The 26,660-nt window shown below is 31.9% G+C and overlaps 2 protein-coding genes across 2 annotated transcripts; one reads left to right on the forward strand and one right to left on the reverse strand.

Moving 5' to 3' along the window:
- Positions 1–9,993: 9,993 nt before the first annotated feature.
- LOC148572908 (uncharacterized) lies at positions 9,994–10,769 on the forward strand. Its single transcript, XM_088505574.1, has 2 exons — positions 9,994–10,092; positions 10,218–10,769. Exons 1-2 carry the CDS (start codon positions 9,994–9,996, stop codon positions 10,767–10,769), a joined length of 651 nt encoding a protein of 216 aa, XP_088361700.1.
- A 319-nt stretch (positions 10,770–11,088) lies between these two features.
- LOC148572909 (uncharacterized) lies at positions 11,089–11,685 on the reverse strand. Its single transcript, XM_088503457.1, has 2 exons — positions 11,635–11,685; positions 11,089–11,556 (listed from the first exon to the last, which is right to left on the reverse strand). The coding sequence occupies exons 1-2, from the start codon at positions 11,683–11,685 to the stop codon at positions 11,089–11,091; spliced, it is 519 nt and encodes a 172-aa protein (XP_088359583.1).
- Positions 11,686–26,660: the final 14,975 nt, after the last annotated feature.

The following is a 26,660-nucleotide window of genomic DNA, read 5'->3' on the forward strand; positions in this document are numbered from 1 at the left end:
TTGTAAAATTAGAGTTAGATTGAGACTTGGAAACCTTAAAGAGTTTTACCAAATTTATGGTTAGTTTATTCCTTTAAGTTTATATATGAGTGTCGGAGTTCTAGGATTGCCTCTGGTTTTTCCGAGATCTTATATCTTATATATGTAGGCACTGTTACCATGTTGAGAACCTCTGGTTCTCACCCCATACATATGTTGTTGTTTTCAGATGCAGGTCAAGAGGCATCTCGCTAGGCGTCTGGAGTTCCTGTCACAACAGAGTTGAGACTTTGTATTTTTGATTATTTTGATATATATGTACATATATACGTATTGTGTAGACTTCTCCCTTATTTTGTTTAGCTTTTGTGCCTCATAGAGGTCTTATGGAGAACTAGGTTTCCCTTTTGAGTATTTTGGGACTTGGATTGTATATGTATGTTTATATATATATATACTCTGGTCGGCCTTTACTTCGCAGGTCGAGTTCGGAGCTTGATATCTATATTTTGGAACTCCAATCTGTATATTATGTTTTTAGCAATGTTATGAAAACCAGACCGGATCGACCGGTCTAACTGGTTCAACCACGAACCGGAGACATAAACGGTTTGGTCTGATGCCTAAAACCGGAAATTATAAAACCGGATGTAAACTGTTAAATCGGTCGAAAATTGGCCGGTCAAACCGGAATCAGAACCGCCCGATTTGAATAAAACGGCGCAGTTTTGCGCTTAAGGGGAGAAACAAAACGCGCTTCACCATCTCCTTCCTTATTCCTTCGAGCAGAACATGCTCGGCCTCAACCAGGGAAAAACCCTAGCCGCCACCACCGCCGCAGGGAGGAGCCGTGTTTGTGATGCGTGAGCATCTTTCCTATTTTTCCTAGTAAATTTGCATGTAATTTGTTGAGTTTAATTAAGAATTAATTATATTTTAGCCACTATGGATGCTATTTTGAGTTTTGTGCAATACTGTTTATTTTAGGTAGCATTCGGTTGGATTTGATGGAGTTTCTGCAGCACAAGAATCAAAGGAGATGGCAGCGAGGAGCGACGCGTACGTGTGACTGACGCGTACGCGTGATTTGAAGATTTGCAAAGCGACGTGTCCGTGTGACCGACGCGTCCGCGTGACTCGCGAAAAAGACCATCGATGCGTGCGCGTGACCGACGCGTACGCGTGACATGCGCAACGTGCAAAAAACGCAGAAAGACGCTGGGGCGATTTCTGGACTGTTTTGACCCAGTTTTCAGCCCAGAAAACACAGATTAGAAGCTGCAGAATGGACAAATCAAGTGGTCCCCACCCATCAGCTGAAGACTTGTTAATTAATTTGAATTTAAATTCAAATTTGATTTTTAAATAGGAAAAGATATTATTTTAATTTTAATTTTAATAAATTGATTTTTAAATTATTAGGATTAGTTATAAAAGGGGATTCAGATCCATCAGATTAAAAAGGCAGTACATTTTACCTGAAACCTTATTTTTCTCTTTACCATGAGCAACTAAACCTCCATTGTTAAGGTTAGGAGCTCTGTCTATTTGTATGGATTGATTTTATTATTTTTCTATTTTAATTTATGTATGGATTTATATTTAAGAATTGTTTTCGTTCTTTATTTTATGAATTTGGGTGGAACGGAAGTATGACCATCTTTCTAAATGCGTTCTTGTATAACTTGAAAAAGCTCTTTACTTGAACAACAGCTTAAAAACATATTCTCCTAAATTTCTAATTTATCTGGATTTAATAGGATGCGTGACATATAATCCTTTTATGTTTGGATAATTAGGATTTCTGTGGCATATAAACTAGAATTGATCATCACCCTCTAATTGGAGTTAATTGACCAAGGAATTGGCAGTTGATAAATTTTAGAGGAGACTAGGAAGGTCTAAGGAATTAGGGTCTAGTCACAAATAGTTTGCCATGAATTAGATCTTACATGATTAAAAGTAGTTAATAAGAAAAGTTAATCCAAAAAATAGATAACTCTGAAACCTTAACTGTTTTTCCATATATATTTCACAACTCATTTGCTGCTTGCTTTCTGAAATTCTTAATTTACTGTTTAATGCTTTTTGAACTTCCAAACACTATTTTCTGTTTGTCTAACTAATCCTATCAAACACTATTGTTACTTAATCCATCAATCCTCGTGGGATCGACCCTTACTCACGTAAGGTATTACTTAGTACGACCCGGTGTACTTGCCGGTAAGTTTGTGGGTTATAAATTCCGCATCAGTTTGCCGCCGTCCATCGCAGTCAGGGGCTTGTCTCCTCGAGTCTTCGTGCGTCACAGTCAGGGGAGTTCTCCAAGTCTTCGATCTTTTCACCGTTGTTTGTCGCTGTTGTTTGTCGCCATCTGTAGCAGTCAGGGGTTTGTCACCAAGGAGTCTCTCTTCGTACTGTTGGCGTTATAACCCCCTGTTTGCTGTCTTCTTCCTCGCTCGGCACCCATCCTCCATCGGATTCTTCCTGCTCGCTGTCGTCTTGTCGCCGTCACCCTCTCGAAGGTCAGTGGCTTTGGTGTGCCTTTGTTCTTCGTTTTTCGGTTTATTATGTGACTCTCTGTTCTAGAATCAACAAATCATTCAATGATGATAGGTTTTTGTGTTTTTGTTGAAATCATTGATTTTCTCTGGCTTTGGCTTTCTGTTGTGGCTTCTGGCTTCTAGCTTTTGGTGTGCTGTTGTGTGTTTTGTGGCTCCACTGTGCTACTGCTGCTGCGTTGTGTTTTTGTTGAAATCATAAACAATTAATAGCAAAATTTCCAATATACAATAGAAACCATAAACGATTTTCTATTCTGTTTTTGTTGCTGTAACTTGAATTTGTTGCTTTCCAGTCACATAATCATAACAGAATGCTCATTCAGTGCTTGGTTGATTGGCTTTGCTTTCTGATTATATTTGATGATAAATTTTAAATTGATAGGTTTAAATTTTAAATTTGCACTGCCTATATTACTGATTCATTGTCCCTTCAATGCTTTTATTGTTGTTAATGATTGTGATGAGCTTTGTTAAAATTGGGTTGAAAACTGTTGAATCTTTCTCCATTTTTCATTGTTCTTAACTTCTGTTCTTATTAAAAAATTTGTAATTGGTGATCTTTTGATTTATTATATGCTTCATGTTTTTAATTTCACTCTGCTTCTAGGCTTTGAAATCAGTTTATGATAACTGTGATGCAATTATTTAGTTGGATAACTAAAGTAATTATTGAGTTCAAGAGATTGAGTTTTTCTGTTCTCATTATTAGTAAGACATGGATAGTTTTTTCACTACTTTTACACATTTATTTGTGGGTTTGGTGTGGGATTTGGTACTGTGTGGCAATTAGCACTGGTCACTCTTGTTGTAGTTCCTTTGATAGCTGTCATTGGAGCCATTCACACAACCACTTTGGCCAAGCTCTCTGCTAAAAGCCAAGCAGCTTTTTCTCTGCTAGAAAACTATTTTTGTTTAGTATGTAGTTTACTTGCTTGTTAAAAAATCTAAAACTGAAGTTATGCATATTAATTAAAGACCATATGATATGGTATGGTATGTTATGTGACATTAATTAATTGAAGAAATTTTGTGTAGGACAAGTTTTGCTAGATAGGAATGATAAGAGTTTGAGTCTAAAATGGTTAAGGCAGCAAATAGGACTAGTGAGCCAAAAACTGGCTTTGTTTACGACAACAATTAGAGAAAACATACTTTTAGAAAGATCTGATGCTGACCAAGTTGAGATTGAATAAGCTGCAAGAGTAGCCAATGCTCATTCTTTCATTATGAAACTTCTAGAGGGTTATGAGACATAGTTTAGCCAATATAGAGTTTCAATTTCTATTCCGATTCATTGGAATTAGAATTGTTTAATATTTTGTATTATTGAAAATCTAGATGATGACTTGTAATCCTATGCTTAATTTTAGTTTTATTAGTATATTTTGATAAGATCATATTGCTTTGGTTGATGATATTTTTAGATTTGGAAGATATTTTAAAATTTATGTTAAACTATAATTATATTTTAAGATGTTTATTTATAATTTATTTATTATTTTATTTTGAAACGGTTTTTCCGGTTGAACCACGGTTGGACCGATTGGATCAGTAAACCAGTGAACCAGTGACTAGAGTGGTTCAATGACCGGTCCGATTCTCAGAACCTTGGTTTTTAGCATTCTTTTATCTTACCTATCCATTTTACGATTATCCATGCGAGTGTAATACGATTTTCTGTTTTTGCTTTTATTTAGCTTATTCTCCAAGACTCCTAGATATGAGTTCTTTCAATTATATTTATGTACATATTTTATTTATAGAGGTCGTAATACCTCGCCACTTTTAATTTACGACTTAAGCATAAGATTCTGTATAGTAGGGTATTACAATAAAAATGTGTGTGTGGTGCGAATTATTTGTATATAATCTAATAATTTTGTCTTTGAATGAATAAATGTTAGCTTCTTGGTTTGATGTAATGATTTTATTGAAGAGTTTAAGACACATCCAATTCTAGTTATGTCTCTAACTTGAGTCATTCTCTAATTTCTTCTTATAACCACCTTCATCTCTTTAAATTTAAATTGTAGACAAAAAAAACATATATAACTGCAAAGCAGATAGAAAGATGGACATATGAGGAGTACATTCTGTTTCTAGGAGCCCTAATGCTATATGGGCAAGAATGGCAATACATGGAAGGTAATATTTTACTCTTTATCAACACTTATTTTTTAAAATTTTTATTCTTATGACATTTTATCTATTGCATATTCAGTTTAGATTGTCAATTAATCTAGAAATGTATTCAGATACAATTTTAAAATTGATGTCACTGTTTTTTTATCTATTGATATTTGATATGGTAAAAATATTTTACTTCAATTATTATTTGTCTTTTGAAATTGAGTGGTTCAGACATTTATAAGTTTGGCAATTTGAATATTAACTATTTATGAAAGTGTACAAAGTTATGTTGTAATATCTATTATGTTATATACTCTTCCATATCTTTCATTAGCATCAATTTTCACAAATTTAGCGTACTCTACCTCAGCACTTGCACTATCATCTATCCTAATTCTACTCGCGAGTTGAAAATTTTTTTAAAATTCTATCATATTTTATTCGTAGGTTAAGAATCTCTCAATCCTAACCCTATCCGCATCCTAAAGTTCTAAATCCTACCCTATCTGACCCTACCCGTAGAAAAATAAAAAATTTTCAAGCAAATATAAAATTCAACCATTCCAAATTTCATACATATTAATAAAATAAAAAATAAAAAACTAAGTTCAAATTAAAAATAATAAAATCTTAAAGAAATCCAACATAAAATTACAAATAATTTGACCATCAACTAGCTTAGTGATTATTTCAAATTTTTCTAAGAGAAAGATTGTGAGTTCAACACTCACTTTTTTTTTTATTACATACATAACTTTTACATATATATTATATAATATATTAGGGGTGCAGATAGGATAGAGTAGGGTAAATCTTGAACCCGTACCCTACCCTGCCCGTAGACAAATTCACACCATACTCTACCTTATCCACAGCTAATCGATTAAACAACTCTACTCAAACAGATTGATTCGAGTTGAATATCCGCGGATAGAGTATATATTGCCAGCCCTAACCATTCATACTTTGCTTCTTTTGTTTTTTATTGCTTTTTCCTTTAGAAGGCCTTTTATTTGCTATTATGAGAGCAACAATGAGAAAGAATAACAAAAGTAAATAAATAAATAAATGAATTTAACTATATAAATATTGTTATAGTAGTCATGTAATTTAAGAATACGTGAAGATTTTGTCAAAGGTAGTAATGTTATTTTGGTTGTATATAATCATCTTTCATCTCTGAGGACATACACTTCCGAGGTTAGGTTTGTTTGTTTTTTTTTTTTCAATACATCACATTTGTTTTGTCAAGGTTAATATTTATATAGTCTGAATTAATGAAAACTCATGAAGGAATGATTGTACTTTTTGGATTTTAATTTTTATTCCTACAACTTATAAGAGTAAGCATATGCTTTAGTAATTAGTACTATTGCATATAAGTTTAGAATCACAGTATCCATTTAGTAGTTACTATGCCAATACTTAATAGTGATCTTGATCTCTCATCTTAAAAAAAGGGTCCCACATTTTGCCGAAAACATAGTAATTAGTTTTTTTATTTTTTGAATCTTTATGTTTTTTTTTTTGTTTTAACAATATTTATTACTGTACATGTATAATTGCTTAAATAATTGAACTCTATCAATCGTTATACAGATCTATCAATTCTATATATTACTAAGTTACGGCTCTGTGTTTTGTATTGCAACTTATTAGAAGCAACTGAAGGCTTACAGAATTCGGATTCGATTTCTAATTAAAATATTTTCTCATCTGATATTTTTTCTGTTTTTTGGTTGTTTAGTCTTTTTTTTTTTTTAAGTTAACCTGGTACGTATGATCCACAAAAGTTGTTAATTTTTTTGGATTATAGATATAATTAAATTTTTTTATCATTTTAAAAACTATTTATATCGAATATACATACGTTAGTTTACTAATTAAATTTGACAACACAATTACAAATTTGTTTCATTTAATAATTGTCAAAAAATTTTGCGCATCCATGTGAATACATTATTATAATAATTTAATAATTCAATTTATATCTATAATATCTTAATATTAGTTTTCAGATAGGTAACAGTTAATAGAGTTTGTAATTTTAGCCAATGAGTAATAGCTCAAATGGCATAGACTCTCAATACTCAATTAAGAGGTTGCGGATTCGAGTCTCCTATCTTTCTAAATTTGCCAATGAGTAATAGCTCAAATGGCATAGACTCCTCATACTCAATTAAGAGGTTGCGGGTTCGAGTCTCCTATCTTCCAAATTTTTAGCCAATGAGTAATAGCTCAAATGGCATAGACTCCCCATACTCAATTAAGAGGTTGCGGGTTCGAGTCTCCTATCTTTCTAAATTTTTGCCAATGAGTAATAGCTCAAATGGCATAGACTCCCCATACTCAATTAAGAGGTTGCGGGTTCGAGTCTCCTATCTTTCCAAATTTTTTGCCAATGAGTAATAGCTCAAATGGCATAGTCTCCCCATACTCAATTAAGAGGTTGCGGGTTCGAGTCTCCTATCTTTGGTAAAAAAAAAAATAGAGTTTGTAATTTTATTGTCGCTGTTAACTTTATATACATTAGTTAGTGACGTGTACTCCTAAAATCTCGGCGATTACCCTTTTACCGTAATCGACCAAATATTTCGGAACTAAAGGCAGACTCCAAACGTAATTTGGTCATAGTCACACACAAGTCAGGTATTATCTTCAGCCCGTTATTAACAACGGAGCTCGTCAGGAATATCGGAACAAACACAAGAACGTAAGCCCTCCACTCGTCTATAAAAACAAATCAAGCAACTCATATGGGACCAGGTCACAAAATACACTCTCATTTATTTATTCGTATTAGTTTCTTGAATACTCTTCTGACTTGAGCGTCGGAGTGTTTTTTGCAGGTGCTCCCGTCGCCGTGTTTCGCAGCGCCGAGGTTAGTCCCGAAGGCTGTCCCCCGGACGACGTATAGCTCACCCCAAAGCTAAGCGGTCTTGTTGGGAGCCATATACCTCGGCTGAATCAGAACGGAACATCTGGCGTCCACCGTGGGCCCAAGATTCAATCTAACCCCACAATTTCTTCTATATTGCACTTTGTGTATTGTGTTTCTCTTTTGTGTAGGGTTTCTCAACCTTCCGACATGGCCGATAACGAAGTTCACCAACTCACTCAGGCCGAGCTTGTGGCCTAGATAACCGAACTACAAGCAGAAGTTCGAAGACTCGCTGAACTGTCCACCAAAAACAGCGCCAGTAAACATGAGGAAAATAATTCCAAAGGCCCAACCCAAGGCAACACAGACCTGTTAAGTGTCAACCCGCCAAAGGAGAAGCTGACCTTAGACAACCCGTTTTCCGAGGAAATCACCAACTACCAGATGCCAAAGAATTTTACACTGCCTTCCTCGCTCGAGCCATATAAGGGGATTGGGCTTTCCCTACTTACCTCGACGGCGCTGCATTACTTTGGTTTTCAAAATTACCTGCAGGATCAATCTCTTCATTCGAAGAGCTGGCGAAGTCCTTTATCGACTATTTTGCAGCAGCACGGATATACGTGCACGGATCAGATTACCTCGGCACCATCCGCCAAGGCCCACAAGAAAGCTTGAAAGACTACATGACCAGATTTGCAGAAGCAACCATGGAGATACCAGATTTGGACCTTGATGTCCACCTGCATGCCCTGAAGGCCGGCCTCCGACCCGGAAAGTTCAGGGAAACAATCGCGGTCACTAAACCAAAGACGTTAGAGGAATTTTGGGAAAGGGCGGCCGGACAGATGGAAATTGAGGAGCTCTGTGAAGCCGAACGAACAGAAAGAAAACAACCTAGGAGGGAGGAAGACAATAAATGGTCAAACAACACTCCACCAAAAGGGATCATAAACTACATATCCGGAGGATTCGCCAGGGGAGGCGAAACAACCTCGGCGTGAAAACGGAGCTACCGCGCAATGCTGGCAATCGAAGGAGCAGCACCCCAGAACAACAAGAACGCTCCTGACCACGAAATCACTTTCAGTCAGGCAGATATATGCTCGGCCGCTCCAAATTTAGACGATCCAGTGGTAATCTCCATCCAAACAGGCGAACTATTGGTAAGAAAAGTCCTTTTAGACCCAGGTAGTAGTGCAAATGTCCTTTTTTACTCTACTTTTCTAAAAATGAAATTATCTGAAAAACTCATGCAACCCTCATCTGGAGAACTAGTAGGATTCTCTGGAGAAAGGGTCCCGATCAAAGGCTACGTATGGCTAAAGACGATGATAGGAAATGACTCATTATCACGAACCGTTGATATACAATATCTGATAGTTGATTGCCCAGGTCCTTACAATATTATTCTCGGAAGGCCTGCTCTGAACATGTTTAGGGCAGTAGTATCTACTTTTTATCTATGTGTTAAATTTCAGGCACAGGACGGCAAGATAACCACACTCCACTCAGACCGCCAACAAGCTCGGCAATGCTACATTGCAAATCTAAAGAAATCAGCCGCTGGACAGGAATTCCAACAAGAAGTCAAAGAAATTCACAACACGAACGAGGTACTATCCCTAGCAGAGCTTGACCTTAGAAGGGACACCCAAGAAAGGCCTCAACCAGCGGACGAGCTCCAGAAAGTTCTACTGACGTCAAAACCGGAGCAGGTCACATACATCGGCCAAGCACTCCAAGGACAAGAAAGATCAGAACTCATAAAAGTATTACAAGCCAACGCCGACCTATTTGCCTGGACCTCAGCAGACATGCCAAGCATAAACCCAAACGTCATTTGCCACAAACTCGCCCTCAACCTCCAAGTGTATAACCTAACAGTACACTGTGATTTCCTCATGGTGGTTCAACAAATCCGAGGAGAATTTCAGATAAAAGATCCCTTGCTAGAGCGGTATTGGCTCATAGCAAAGGATCTCATTTCAAAATTTAGTTCATTCACCATATTACATGTGCATAGAGAAAAGAACGTTAGAGCAGACATATTATCTAAACTTGCTGCCACTAGGGTGGATACACAAACATCAACATTATCACAACTTACACTTAAAAAGCCCAGCATTGAACTATTATCTATAACGAACATTAACCACCTCAACGATTGGAGAACACCTTTCCTTGAGTACATTAATGCAGGTATCATACCTAAAGACGAACTTAACCCGCAACACTTCAGACAAAAAGCAAGTCTCTACACAACACATAGCAGGGGAACTATACAAGCGTGGTATCTCACAACCATTGTTAAAATGCCTAAACAAAGATGAAGCAAAAGAAGTAATAGACGAAATTCATAAGGGCGTGTGTGGAAAACACATCGGGGGACGAGCTCTGGCCACGAAAATCATCCGAACAGGACACTATTGGCCGACCATGAAGAGGGATTTCATAACAAAAGTCAAGATATGCGACAACTGTCAAAAGCACGCCACCATCTCTATAAAGTTGGCCGAAGTATTACACAGTATGGAGGTAAGCTGGCCTTTCCACAGATGGGGATCGATATCCTCGGCCCATTTCCAGTAGCATCATTTCTAAAAAATTTTAGCATACAATATCATTTTAGCTCAGTCGAACACCCACAAACCAATGGGTAGGCCGAAGCTGCTAACCGAGTTATATTGCAGGCAATAAAGAAAAAGATCAATAACGCAAAAGGAGAATGGACGGAGCTAATCTCAGAAATATTATGGAGCTACAACACAACAGTACAATCCACCACGGGTGAAACACCCTTCAAAGTAGTTTATGGGTCGGAAGCATTAATCCCTGTCGAGGTCGGCATTTCCATATTGCGAACCGAGCTATACGACGAACAATACAATATAAACACGAGAAACGCCGAGCTTGATCTGGTTGAAGAAGACAGAGAAATCGCTGCCATCAGACAAAGAGCTAAGAAACAATTAGCAGAAAGAAAGCACAATAAGAGAGTCATGCCGAGGACATTCATCGAGGGTGATTTAGTCCTCGGACGAACAGAGGAAGCTAGACGACCTCCTTCACACGGAAAGCTCGCTGCAAACTGGGAGGGACCATTCCGAGTAGTCAAAGTACTCGAAATGGGGGATTACCAGCTCCAAACACTACAAGGCAGTCCAGTATCAGGAAACTGGAATATCTCATCCTTAAAGTTGTATAGATCGTAAATTGTAAATTTTGCGAATGAAGGTACTCTTTTTCCCCCTTAGAGGTTTTTTTCCCTAAACAAGGGTTTTACCTAAGGAGGGTTTTAACGAGGCCGGACGCCCAAAATATCTATCAAAGTCAATTGACCACGGTCGGTTCTTTACTTCCTATTTCTATCCTATTCTAACCTCGGTTAAACATAAACAAAAGTCACTTGAGTTCAAAACGAACACCAAACATTCACAACTACAGTCAAACTGACCACAACTCGGTCAGCACAAAAACAAAAGGAGTTTTCATTACAAGGACAAACATGTCCAAAACAAACAAGAAAGCAAATCAAGAAGGAGGCACATTCTCATCATGCTCCTCCACAGTACCATCCACCATCAGTTTTCCATCGATCACGATCTTAGTCATGTCAAGTCGGTCACAGTCAAAATCAGGAGCTAACAATGCAATCTGACTAACAGTCCGATCAAAGCCGGAAGAGAACATCTCCATCCCATCTTCCTCCAACTCATGAATCCTTGAAGTCAGTTTCCCTTTAGAAACATCACTTTCCTTAATTTCAGCCTGCAGCAACCGAATCTGATCCCTTAAATGAACCACCTCTTCTTCAGATTCCTTCATTTTAGCTGTGGCATTGACAATAACATCATCTTTTTCTTTGGATGACTTCCCTAGTTTAGCAACCCTCACCTTATATGACTTTTCTAGATCGGCAATCTTATCCACAGCCGCCTGTTGCTCGGCACCAATAAGCTCGGTAGTACGGCCAGCACACATCAAATGAGATGCGACAATCTACAGAATAAACACCAAAGTAAGAAACCAAGTGGCAAAAGGAAAACAAAAGAGGAACCAAAAGAGACATAAAGCAACCTGAATAAACTTCCCAAGTCCTTCCATACCAACCCGACGTGTCATGAGCATGTCACCAGGATACTGAGACACTTTGTCAGACAGCTCGGCAAAAGGAAATTGGTTGCTCCACAAGGAATGAGAACTAGTACCAGGAATGAAACCATGAAACTTCTTCTGACGATCAAATACAGGCTTATTGTCACCCATAGCCTCCTGATCGGCTTCCGATATAACCTCCAAAGAATTATCAGTCTCATCCCTTTTCCTCTTGTACGAAGATGCTGGTTAAGCAGTAGACTGAGCAGCCTGCCCACCATCCTCCTTCGGAGCCCATGAACCACCAACATTCTTCTCTTTTTCTTTTTTCAAAAATGACTGGAACTGAGAAGGATCAAGATGAGGGACTCGTCCACCTACAGATACACAACAAATATTAGAAAACTCAACAACATTAACACAAACAATAATGGGCAAAACATTACCTATATAAGCTTTCAAGCCCTCATTATCACCAGAATCATACAAATGCAAAAGCTTAGGGATAGACAAGCACACCCCGTCAGCAAAACACTCAATCAAGTAATCTAAAAAAGAATCTTCTTTCTCACTCCGCTCAGTAGCCTCAAGGACTTGAGTCGGTTCGGAACACCAATAAAGAGGAAATTTTTCGATAAGTTCATCATCCAAATAAAATGGATACTCAGCTTCCACAGAACAAATCTTAACAAAAAGGGATTTGAAGTTTTTAATAGAAGACCTGTAAAGCAGAAAAAGGGAGCGACCAGGGAAACTGCTAAGACAAACCCACAAACCCTTACGAACCCCCTTCGACTGAAATAAAGAAAAAAATAGCGATAAAGAACACTGAAAAGAAAGGAAGTCCATCAGACACTGAAAGGCACGAAGAAATGCCCAGGAATTTGGATGTAACTGCAAGGACGCACAGTTAAGCTGGGTCAACACATCACACTCGAAAGCGGAGAAAGAAAAATGAACATGCAACTCGATTAGACAGGGCGTGTACATATAAAAGTACTGCCAGTCACCCCTCCTCTCACAAACCCTATCTTCACCGGAACAGGGAAGGAGCTCAATCGACACACCAGAACCACCTTTCACAAACTTCAACCCATCCAGTTCTCGCATTGAGTCAACACTAGTATAGGACGAAGAACGGGTCCTAACATCATCATGCACCTAATGATAGGGGTCATCCTCCTTAACCTCAACAGCTTTCAGTTTTTCTTTCTCTTTTTCTCTCGCCATTACAGGGAAAAGAAACAAGGATAATCAAGAAAAGAAAACTAACCTTTAGAAGTCATGGTAGGTCAAACAAGAAGGAAGAATTCGAAAGAATAGGACGTCGAAAATGCAGCAGAAATTATTACAACCCACTGACTTAGTGGAAAAATAAGTACGATAACCGCCCCAAACCTTGAAAACCCAAACTCCAAAAAAGGGGTAATTAATGAAAGCACGATTCACAAAACACTTTCAAACTTCCCACCAATACTGCCCATATCTCTTCCACAACCCTTTTTATTTTTTAGAAATAAAATAAAAAGCCCAAGTCACAAATACCCAGGCCGAGAACAACCAAACAGTATCCACAATAAGCTTGCCCGTCACCCAAAACATGGAGACAAACAAGCTTGGGGCTATGACGTGTACCCCTAAAATCTCGGCGATTATCCTTTCACCGTAACCGACCAAATACTTCGGAACTAAGGGCAGACTCTAAACGTAACTTGGTCATAGTCACACACAAGTCAGGTATTATCTTCAACCCGTTACTAACAACGGAGCTCGCCAGGAATATCGAAACAAACACAAGAACATAAGCCCTCCACTCGTCTATAAAAACAAATCAAGCAACTCATATGGGACTAGGTCACAAAATACACTCTCATTTATTTATTAGTATTAGTTTCTTGAATACTCTTTTGACTTGAGCGTCGGAGTGCTTTTTGCAGGTGCTCCCGCCGTCGTGTTTCGCAACGTCGAGGTTAGTCCTGAAGGCTGTCCCCCGGACGATGTATAGCTCACCCCAAAGCTAAGCGGTCTCGTTGGGAGCCATATACCTCAGCTGAATCAGAACGGAACAGTTAGTGAAAAAATACAACTTTTAAATATTATTTTATATAACCAATCTTTATTTGCATTTGTATTTCAAAATATATGATATCTTCTTTGTTTATATAATTTGTTAAAGGGTGTTCATGCTTAGTCATGATTATTTTTATTTGAAATTTCAATTTATATATTTCTATTGTTTATTAATTATGTCTGTCAATTCTTTATTATAATATTAAGGGTATTATATACTATTTTGATAGAAACTTAAGTATTCGTGGGATGAGATTAGAATGTTATAATTTTTTTTTTCGTTCTTATAATGACTATTGATATATATATTTTTTAACAATATTATTGTTATATTTTTTTTATGGTCTTGTGCTTCTTATATATACAATACAATTTGTTTTACATTTACAAATTTAGAAAAGTATAAGTAGACAATGAAAATATTAAATAATGTGAACAATTGATATGTTGGACGATGTTCAATTCAATAGGTACATATAATTATGTTCATTATTTTTAATTGGATAGGTATTCTTTTTTATTCGGTTTACTCATATATAGTTAATAATGGATGGATGTTCGTTTAGAGAATAATTTGAGAATGGAGTATTTTTTACTTTATTAGATCAATTCTAGAACCCATTATTTATATTATTCACAAAAATTATTGTTTACCTAACAAAATCCTACGAATTTATAGTGGTTAATATTTCCCTCTCCATTTCTTCGTTTCGTTACATCGTCTTAGACTCTTAGGTAACCGTCTACGAGTAGTGAAATAAAGTATCATGTCCTCTATATTGATTCAACTTCTCGGTAAGTATAAAAATCTACAAGTTAAGATTTCTAAATTTCTGTTGCTTTTTTCCTCTTCTTTTTACGTACTTGGTTTAGTTTGTTCTTTCTCATTTCTTTTCAGTTAGTTCAGTACTTCAGTGTGATTTAATCAATTTTACACGATGACGCATAATGAATGGTTTAAAAATGTGAGTCCTTCGTTCTCAACTCTTACTACAATAAATTCAGATTGAGATCATCTTTAAAAAAACGTTGTCTATAATAAAAAAAATAATACCTTTAATCAAAAGCAATATTTTTTGACAAAACATAACGTTTTTTGGGAGATTGACTATTCGGCCGTTACTTTTGGTCTAAGACAATACTTTTTTGCATCAAAGAAAATCTTTTTTGTAGTAACATTTAAAAAATATTGTCTTTTTGACTAAAAAAACAACTTCATACAAGGATTGTTTTAGAGGACCCAAACATAACACATAAAAAATTACTTTATTGCAACACTTTTCATGAGTTATATTTTCTAATATATAAAGTAGCACTTTTATAAATTTTTTTAAGTTACTTTTTCATATACCTAAAGCAACACTTATATAAATTTTTTTGATTATTTTTCTGTGTTGCCTTTTTAGATATCTATAGCAACACTTATCTAAAATTATTTAGAATTGTCTTTTGAAAAGATATATAGAACACTTTAATAAAATTTAACTATTTAAACTAAATTTAATAGATAGAAAAAAAATAAACTAATAAACTAATATATTGCATATATATTAAATTAAAAAGTTATTTCAAATTCAACTAAATAAATTTTAAATACATATACAGTTGCCAATTCAAATCAAAATACACATAACTAAACAAAAAGATCTTTTATTATTAGTGTGTGCTATATATCCTTTAAATGTCATAAAAATTTAACAAAGATAAAAAATATATTGCTTTAGATATAAAAAAGAGAGAACCTAAGAAAAACTCAATAAGGTGTTGCTTTAGGTATTAGAAAAAGACAACTGCAAATAAACTTAGATAAGTGTTGCTTTAGGTCTATGAAAAAGGCAATTTAAAAAATTTTGGACAAGTGTTGTTTTAAGTATACGAAAAAACAACCAGAAAAAATTTATACAAGTGTTGCCTTAAATATATGAAAGGCAACTTAAAAAAAATTTGGACAAGTGTTGCTTTATGTATTAGAAAATACAACTCGTAAAAAGGGTTGCCATAAAGTCTTATCTAAAGCGTTGTCTTTGGGTGCTCTAAGGCAACCCTTTCGTAGAGTTTTTTTTTTTTTTTTTTTTTGTAGAAAAGGTAACATTTTTTGAAGGTTGCCATAAAAAGGGTTCCCTTTGATACACAAAAGCGTTGCCTTAGACCAAAGATAACGGCTGTATAGTCAACCCCCAAAAAGCGTTAGATTTTGTCGGAAACTGTTGCCTTTCATCAAAAGCAACACTTTTTCTTATTATAGGCAACGTTTTTAAAAGATTGTCTCAGCCTGAATTTGTTGTAGTGTCAACTTCTTGGAGATCATCAAGTTTATCCTATACACACAAATATATGATATGCTTATTTTTAGTGATAAAAATTCAACGAAAAATTCCAACAACCTATTATAACTAATAGGAGTAGCAATCTAACACCATTAAAATAACCAAAATATTATAGCCATAAACACAAAATAGCAACCAAATTAGACATAAGAACAAAATAACCATACTTGTGTTTCTAAAATAATTAGAGTTACAACCATAAGCATAAAATAGCCTCAAAGAGGAAAAAATATAGACTAATTTACAATGATAGTCTTGCATTATTGTCACTTTTTTATGCATCTTAACCTTCCTTTCATTTTTAATTATTTCTATTATTATTCTTATAAAGGAGGAAGAAGAAAAGTCATTGATATATCAAGTGTGATCCTTCTCCCAACTAAAACAGCCATAAATATCAACTATGACAGCCATAAAACAACAATCAAAACAGCATATTATGCATGAAACAGCAACCAAAACAGCCATAAAATAGCAATAGAAATATTACAGCCATAAAACAACAACAAAGACAAGAAAATTATAAACTAACTTAAAATGACAGCTTGTATTTCTACATCAAGTATTTTTTCTTTTAGTCCATTCCGAGTTACAACAAACATTTCAGCTTGATTTGGTTTCTCTTTGTTCTCTTTTTTTCTCACATTACAGACTAAAATGGCAATTATAAAGTTATAACATACTAAAATTAGGTAAAAATCACGAGTAGAGAATTTTAACATAAATGTGACCATACCAAATCAACACGCACTCTTGCAAAATTGATTGGCCCCATTTTTGCTTCCATTGTTGCTTCTTGCGATTTTTAGAATTTATAACACATGTTTAACATAAACAATAATGAAATAAAATATAAAAATTGAAAGAGTTATACTTAGTCATATCAAATAATAATAATTAAAATCCTCTAACTCACTTTGACAGTCGGAATACTCCAATATACGATTAGTTTTTGAAATTGTACTTCTGAAATTTTTAAAGGACAATTCACCAACATATATATCCTCAATATTTCCAGAATATGGTTTAAAGTGTTTCTTCTTGATTCTTGTCTTGTAACACTTCCATACTCTTTGAACACCAGTCATTACCCATAGCTGTGAGAATTTTAGAAGAATGAACTTTGACTACAAACACATTGATTTCATCATATCATATGAATAAAAAAATTATAAATATAAGGCATAAACATAAAGATAAATGAAGCTTACATTAATATACTTCCATATGCGCTTTTTGATTTGCTTAGGCACATCTTTCTAATTAGTGTACATCAAGATAATAAAATCATTATTCCTTCTCATTGTTCCAATAAAATTGGTTAAATCTTTCACTCTTTGAGGAGTTGGCCCCACTGATGCTCCACGATCAAAAGTTACTTTCTTCCTTTCTTCCCAAATTCTTGCATAAATCTTTAGGCATCTTGTTTTTTCATGAGTCTTTCTAACCTTTGAAGTATCTAAATTAAAAAATTAACAAGTTATACGAATCTATCTATCTATTCTTAATATATAAAAGTAGATGGATAAGTTTACCCACATTACTTGTAAGACATTTCTTTCCTTCTACTAATACCATGTTAGCAATATCGCTTACTTAGCAAAATTTTAGAATCAACCACTTAATTCTTGCCAAATCAACTATTATTTCCAAATCAACAAAAAAATAAAATATACAAATAAAAAATTAAAAAATACAATACAATAAATTTGTAACTTACAAATATATTGAATTCATATTCCTATATTTATTATATCTTACCGTTATAAACAATACAATAAATTTATAACTCCAACAATTAATTTGTTAATTTTAATAAATAACTCACTAAAGATAATAAACATCCATATTACAAATGTCATAATAATATTATTAATTATAATAAATTTTACGTTACAATTATTCAAATTTCATACTATTTAAACTATTTATATAAGTCTCTTATCATTATTCCTTTAAATAACATCAAATTTAGCACAAGAAATTTATTTTCGAACTACACATCTCAAACTTACTCAATAGAGCATCATTCTTTTAGAACAGAATGATTAGAAATCGAATATCTATCCAAGATCTAATGGCCATTCAATGAGAATCTGATGATCAGGTATGACAAAAAAAACTCACAACATGCATCATACATTCATACTTACTCAAATACCATATACCTAATGATAACATAAATTGAATATTGGAATAGGAAAAGATCTTCCCAATTTTAACAACTATAAACGAAATTGATGACAAATTTGGATGGAACTATGTTGAATGTGAAAAGTGTCAGAAGAAAGCATATAAAAAAAAGAAACAACGACATTTATGGCACATGTAATCAAATACCATAATATCCAACAATAAAGTAACTCTATATACTTTTCATAATCTCATCTATCAAATTATTAGTTACTAACCCAATATTTATTTTAGGTTTAGAATTCAATTAAAGGTTTCAGGTCAAAGTGTTACAACAACTTTTGTACTATTTGATGACGAAGCAAAAAATTGTTGGGCATAACTGCTTCAAACTAGGGGTGGCAACGGGGCGGGTAGGGGTGGGTTTTTGTTCTACCCGATCCCGTCCCACTCTACAATAACCCACATAAAACCCGCCCCACTCCTACTCGCGGGTAGTAAAAGGTTGAACCCTAACCCGCCCCTGCGGGTACCTGCTCCGCCTCTACCCGCCCCTATAATTATTAAAATCTAATAAATTAAATTAAATTTTAAAATTTATATAACAATCATCACATACATAACATAAATTAAAGTAAAATTTTAAATATATACAATATTATCAATTATTTTACTAATTATTTTACATATATTACACATATTATATATTAAAATTATATATTATATATATACCAGGGCGAGTAGGGGCGGGTAACACCTAAACCCAAACCCGGCCCCGCCCCACCCCGCCTAAGAACCTGCCCCGCTAAAAACCCACCCCGCACCGTGGCGGGTAATTATCCGCCCTGAGCGGGTAGGGGCGGGGTGGGTACCCGTGGGTTTGAGTGTTATTGCTATCCCTACTTCAAACCACCAACTAAAACAAATGTAAAAATCAAACCATCAAATAAAAATGTCACTCTTTACAACTCCAATATCCAAATTTTTTGTACTACAAATTATTTTAAATAAAACACCTTTTAAATTTATCCTTAATTTACATATATTTAATTTATTTCTACAAAATATAATAATTTTTAATATTTATTATATATCATCATTAATTTACTACCCCGCGCATTGCGCGGGTCTCATTCTAGTTAAAACAAAAAACAGCAACTATAACTTGGTCAAAAAACAAATAGCAACAAACAAAATTATATCACTTTTTACATGAGCATTTTTTATAATTTGGTCTCCTTTCACATCAAAATTGTCATTTTCATGTTCATCAACATAATCTTTCTCATGGGGATATGAGCATTTCCTCCATCATTCGGAGATGGCCTAGATCTAACATCCTCAGTAATTGGAACTTCAATATGTTCTTCTTCTCTTTCCATATGAATTTTTTGTTCACCCAAAAAAGCCTCAAGAGTCATTACTGGACGCTTTAAGTTATTTTTTGAGTTTGTCAAGTTAGCTGGTTTCTTTTCAGTAGCTCTAGCATCCTTACTAATTGACTCAAAGTCATCTTCCTCTTCTCTTTCCACTTCTACTCCTTCTGTATGCAAAAAAGTATCAAAAGCCATTGCTAGATACTTTGCCTTGCTCTTCATCTTGTTAGGGATTTGTTATTCTTCTAGTTGAACATTACTCCTAACTTGGTTATAGGAAGACCTTAAATGCCGGTTCATAACATTGTCCACAAGTATCTTATTTCTCTTTTCCATTGAATTTTCTCTACTTTGTTTCTCTCTAATTTCTGAAATTTTTCTCTTAGGATGTTGTGCTATCTTCACTTGATTACTTCCTTTATCACCTTTGGATATAAAATTTTGGACTAATTTTGCAGCAGAAGATACTTTCTTCATTTCAGTTTTTTTAACTTTTACATGAGCTTGATACTTTTTTACTAACTTTTTTCTCTTTGAAGTTGCTCCGTTTTTCATTAAGTTGCTGAAAAAAAAAAACATTAAATACTATCAAACACAATTGCATACGCATCTAATAAGAAAAAAAAGTTACAAGAGAATAACAAATATGCAAAACAAAATATTCAGGAAATCAGATTTAAAACTGTAAAAATAAAGCATGAAATGTGACTTATATATCATAAATGTGGGAACAAGTCACTCAAAAGTCTTCGAAATCATATTCTTCATCTGATCCTGTGTAATACTCTTAAAAAAATATACTTCTTTTGCGACATCAACAAGAATTTTATTCAAATCATTCCTTACCAAGTCTACTTCACCATCATCATTAGGTATAAAATGAACCGTTAAATTATCAAATGACTCATTTTCATAAGTAATTTCAGCATCAATATCAACTTGATCACTTATGTTAAATAAATTTCTTGAAACAATCATCATAACATAATATTTATTTTTTATCAAATACATTTTACACATAGAAACATTAGTATACTTGACATGCCAATACAAAAACTCTTCTTCATAGTATTTTTTGTTAAAATGTACGATATGTCAAACCATAAACATCCTACCTAGTTTCATATCAATCATATTTAAACAATGTAACCTTAAAATTTTTATAATTGTCCTTAAAATTTTACATAATGACACGTAATGAATGGTTCAAAAATGTGAGTCCTTCGTTCTCAACTCTTTTATTATTCCCAGGTCATTGTCTTTTTACTGGTTCCTTTTTATGTTTACCTTTGTTTTTTGGTTTCTTTTTTTTACTCTCTTTCATTTACGTTTGGATGATTCTTTTTGTAACTGAACTCTTATTTATTTTCTGCTTATCTTTTGTGAGCCTTCTTTACGGGATCTGGCTATTTGTTTATTTTTTACTAGAGTGATAGGCCTTAATTATTGTTAGTGAGTAGTAGGACAAAAGAGTAAATAGATTGACCAAAATAATGTGGGCCTTTGTTTTGAAGGAAAAAAATTTGTTAGTATTTTTTAAATAGATAATTTCAAAACTTTAAGGTAGCGTTTGTTTTGAGGTACTGAGACAGAGACTGAAAGACTGAAACTCAGTATCGTGTTTGTTAGTTCAGAGACTGGTATTAAAATTTCTGTCTCTGTCTCTAAAATTTCAGTATTTCAGTACTTTTAAAAAGTAGGGACATAGAGGACTGAAATTTTTAGAGATATAGACTGAAACTTTAATAATATTTTATACCTAAAATACTTTCATTTCAATTAATTAATTCCAATTTTATCCTTTGTGCAAATTAAATTAGAGTTTCATTCTTGTTTCAATTTCTGTCTCCTATTTTACACCAAACAGAATACTGAGATTTATTTCAATCCCTGTCTCTTAGTCTCTGTCTCTCAGTCTCTGTCTTTCTGTCTCTGTCTCTCCACCAAACGCTACCTAATGGTTGGACTTTAGTATGAAAATCTATTATAATGTTAGATCAATAAAAAGTCATGAATTATTAATAATGAGAGTAATAAAAAAAATAAGAACTAAATCATGTAATATTTATGTGAATTCTTACTATTAATGTATTTATGGCATAAATTATATGAGAGTATAAATTTATAAAGTATTAAAATTTTATAAAAAAAATATTTTTTTTGAATAAAAATAACTATTAAACAGTATTATTGATATTATCATGGTTATTATTATTATTATTATTATTATTATTATTATTATTATTATTAAAAGAGAAATTTTTGAAAATTAGTAATTTTTAGTAGTTTTGTTCATATTTTGGTGAATATAAATACTAAATTATTTTTAACAGATAAATTTTATTAATTTATATGTTCAAATTCTAAAAATTTTGAGTGCAAATGGTAATGATTCATGTGTATATGCAAAACTGTAATAAACATATGTGTAAAGTGTATGTTTATTGTGTTCAAAAATTCTATAAATATGAGTACAAATTATTATCGACTAAATGCTGACAAAAAATGATAATACTTGTTAATCATATAACACTGCTCTTATTAAAAATTTCATAATAGTTTTATTAATAAGATTTGCTTTTTTACTTTGTGAATCCACTAAAACTGGCATCCGTAAATCTTGAATTCATAATGTCATACCTTCTATAATTTACTTAAATAAACTAGTGAAAAATCAATTATACTAGATTGTCTTAAAACTGAATTCACTATTAATTTTGTTTTTTCTCTTAATATTTATATAAAACGTGGTCTTTGTTTAAAATTTTAAAGAAACAAATATAAAATTTGCAAAATCATCACGATTTGTGAAGTAAATTTGTTAGTTTTTATCAACGTTTATATTTTTTTAAGATATTAATTTGTTAATTTTTATTTAACTAAAAATTATTTGTTTTTTAATTTGTATATTCACGATTATACATATTATTTGTTAATTCTATGATATAAGTTTTAAAACTAAGGAAGAAATGACATTGAAAAGCAGAAAATGTAAAAATATAAAACAAAAAGAGTCACTCGTGTTTTTTTTTATATTCATGTAAAATTACGGTAAAAGATATTTTAATCATAATAATGTATAAAATATTTTTGTATTAGATTACCAATGACGGATCTAGGATTTTTAATATGGAGGGGTCGAAATATAGACAAATTTTTTAACTTTTTTTTTATATTTTTTCATTACATAAAAGTAATTTAGGAATAATATATAGTTATTGAATTAATTTTATCCAAATATAAAGTAAAAATCTTATAAATTATTTTTTATAATATCATTTTTGATATGACAATTACATAAAAGAGACAACAATATCGATAATATATTATAAAATTATAATGGACCAAAAATTTATAATGTATTTAGTTACAAAAACTATTAATTAAAATTACTTGAAAAAATCATAAATTATTAATTACTTAAAAGGTATAATACTGTTATTAAATATAAGATACGAATATCAAAATAAAATGATAGTTAGAATTAAATAAGTTAAGATAAAAAAAGTTAGGTAATTTTTTTTTTTAAAATGTAAAATTAAACGAAAAACTGAGTATTTTTTTTACAAAAAATAACATCTAAGATACACAATATAATTATCAGAACATAATTCTGTAAGTCATTACTAATATTTTATATAATAATATAAATGTTAAATATGTTATTATTAAAAGAACAAACAATTTTTCTTAAAAATAGATATAGAGATAAATATATAAAAATTAATTTGATAAGTATAAAAACTTGAGTGTATAATCTTAAATTGGTTAAGTAAAAAATATTAGAGAGCTAAATAATTAAGATATATATAAATCTATTATATAATAAAAAATTAATATATAAAGTTATTAAATTACATAATATTTTTTATTTTCTTAGACATATATCTCATATGTAGACATAGTTTTTTAAAATTTTTGGATGGCCAAGGCCACAACTATCTCTTACATATTACAATAAAAGATAAAAATAGAATAAAAATAAATAAAAACTGAAATTCACATTTTGTATTTGACTGGAACTCAAATAAAATTACATATCTACAAACATATAAATTTAAATCATAAATTTTGTTTTCGAAAAAAGTAACTTATATATAACCTTCTAATGTGGTATTTCAGTATAATTTTTTTATATTTTAAATTTTAAAATAACAAATAATTATAATAAAAAAATTTATAAAAGTCTAACCAGATTTATACAGTGTGATTCTAAAAATATTAGGGCATAGCATTAGTAAAATTATTATTTCTCTTTTAATAATAATAATAATAATAATAATATAAATAATAACAAGAACAAAAATAATAATAACTATGATAAAATCAACAATACTATTTAATAGTTATTTTTATTTAAAATAAAAATATTTTATTATAAAATTTTAATATTTTATAAATTTATATTTTCGTATAATTCATGTCACAAATATATTAATAATAAGAGCTCACATAAATATTACATGATTTAGTTTTTATTTTTTTAGATTATTCTTATCATTAATAGTTCATGATCTTTTATTAATCCAACATTATAATAGATTTTCACACTAAGGTCCAACCATTAAAGTTTTGGAATTATTTACTCAAAAAACACTAATAGATTTTTTTCTTCAAAAAAAAGTCCACATGATATGTACATTATTTTTGTCAGTTTGTTTACTTTTTTGTCCTGTAATAATCACTAACAATAGACTCATCACTCTAACTAACAACTTTCACCAAACTCTCCACATGTCATGTGTTCATTAGTCAGTCAAAACTTAGTCACTCTTAGCCACTATAACTTTGGCCACCAAAGACCTACCCTTATATATATATGTTCTTGTATAAAAGCGATCTCCGAGATATAACTCGTTCTATTGGTGCTTGAACTTGCTATTCCTTAAAGGGGAAGGAAGAAACGTTGTCTTCTTCTTGGGAAGGCGGCGTTGGATACCTGCAAAGAAATTCCAACGCTCAAGTAAGTAAGTGTGTGGGAGTATTCAAAGTAGAATGGGATGAATTGCGTACCTGTGACTTAGTTGATCACTAGTATATATGGAGTGATTCTTAAGCGGTTATTCGTATCTTGTTTGTTTGGTTTGACGAAGTCTCTTAGCTATTATTCCGATCGTCGGAGTAATAGTGGTTTGGTGGGAGAAATATTTGGGGAGTTTTATCTCCATGTGTAGAATCCAGTTCTGAGATTGTTGTGGTGGGCCAGGTTTTGAGTAACGGATCAATATATATATATATATTTTCTATCTTTGTAAGAAGATACACCGCTTCTAGGGACGGATTCAGAAATATTATTATGGGGAGCCAATAATATATATAATATTAAAAAATTATGTAAAAAATTATATAATGTAAGATGTATTACAAAAATATACTGATAGAGAATATATTTTAAAGTACAAAAAATATGTGTGTACTTTTACTAATGAAATAGTCGATTCTTCGTATAATAAAATTCATCGATAATAAAATTTGTGTCAAATTTTTTAGTAATTTTCTTTTCAATATAATTAAAAGACAAATTAGTAAGAAATTCATCTTTCATTTTGTTTCTGAATCATTCTTCACAATATTTATATGTAAAAAAAATTTTTCAATTATAACAATTGAAACAGATAGAATTAATACCAAATAAATAAAAAAAGATAGTCACAAGCACTTTATGAGATTTGAAATATTTTATTTAATTAAAAAATATTAGTAATAATATTTTTTTAGATTTTTTAATATTATTACTTATTTTTAGATATTAAAAATTATTAATATTTAAATTGGAATAGACTTTTATTTATATTAAACTAAATACTAAATAAATTTTTTAAAAAATTAAATTATATTTAATAATTTATTACTATTAATTTTTTTTTAAAAAAAATTAGAGAATTGAGGCCTCCACTCGTCTCTCATATATCCGTCCCTAAGACCCTGACCGCTTCCACCTCATATTGTGAGGAAATTTGAATATTTCACTACCAATGATATATATCTTATTGACAACATAAAAAATACAATTATTACTCTAAAACTAACCAAGACAACGGACAAGTATTTTTTTATAATTAAATTATCCATTTTTTTTTTCTTCTTAATTAATTAGCTACTTCTTGGTTGAATATCTTTATTTTACTTTTATATATAAAACTGCATGAAAATATATTTAAAAAAAATGAAAATATGAAGTTTGAATCTTTTAAAGTGAATTTTTTATGGATATTCAATATATATGAAATTTTAATTTATATGTGAATCAATTTAAAAGATACTTAAAATTAGAGATTTCTCAATAGATAATGTTACTTCAATACCCAATTAAAATTATGTGAAAAATCGTATTTGATGAAAGTCGTATGTACAGTTTGGGAAGAGATCTTTCATATTTTTCGAGATCCATTCTATAATATGAGACCAAAAAGCTAAAATAAATCATTTTAATCCTTAAAAATTATAAAAACAAAAGAAAAAAACAGATTATCCCTTCCACGCTCATGTCACCGCGAAGTACCATACAAAAATCACAAAATTCGATCCAATTTATCATAATCGATTAATATTGCATTATCAATTGCGACATCAGTGGCAAAGAAACAATAATAGGCTAATAGCAGCAACAAGCAACAGTAGGTAGTCTAGCAAAAAGACTTGCAAGGACTAATATAAAGAGAATATATCGGAGTCGCAAGTGAAAAAGTTCGTTATTCCAATTATTAATATATTAAAAAATACTCATTAAAAATATTTATTATTGTACAATTTCATTGTTAATTCTCACTTAAAAAGATATACATATTTTTCATCAGGTATTTCTTATAACTAAACTATCCATTTTCCATTCTCCGTAATTAATTTGCTACTTTTTTGTTGAATATCTTTGTTTTACTTTTATATATAACACTGCATCGAAATATATAATAGTCTTGAATTATCAATTTCGACACCAACGACAAAGAAACAGCAATAGCAGCAACAAGCAATAATAAGTAGTCTAGCAAGAAAAGTTGCAGGAACTTATGTAAAGAGAATATTTCGGAGTAACAAGTGAGAAAGTTCATTGTTCTAACTATTAATATATTAAAAAACACTCATAAAAATATTTATTATTGTA

The sequence above is a fragment of the Arachis ipaensis genome, chromosome B2 (assembly GCF_059453495.1).
Source record: "Arachis ipaensis isolate K30076 ecotype BB chromosome B2, ASM5945349v1, whole genome shotgun sequence".
Taxonomy (NCBI): domain Eukaryota; kingdom Viridiplantae; phylum Streptophyta; class Magnoliopsida; order Fabales; family Fabaceae; genus Arachis; species Arachis ipaensis.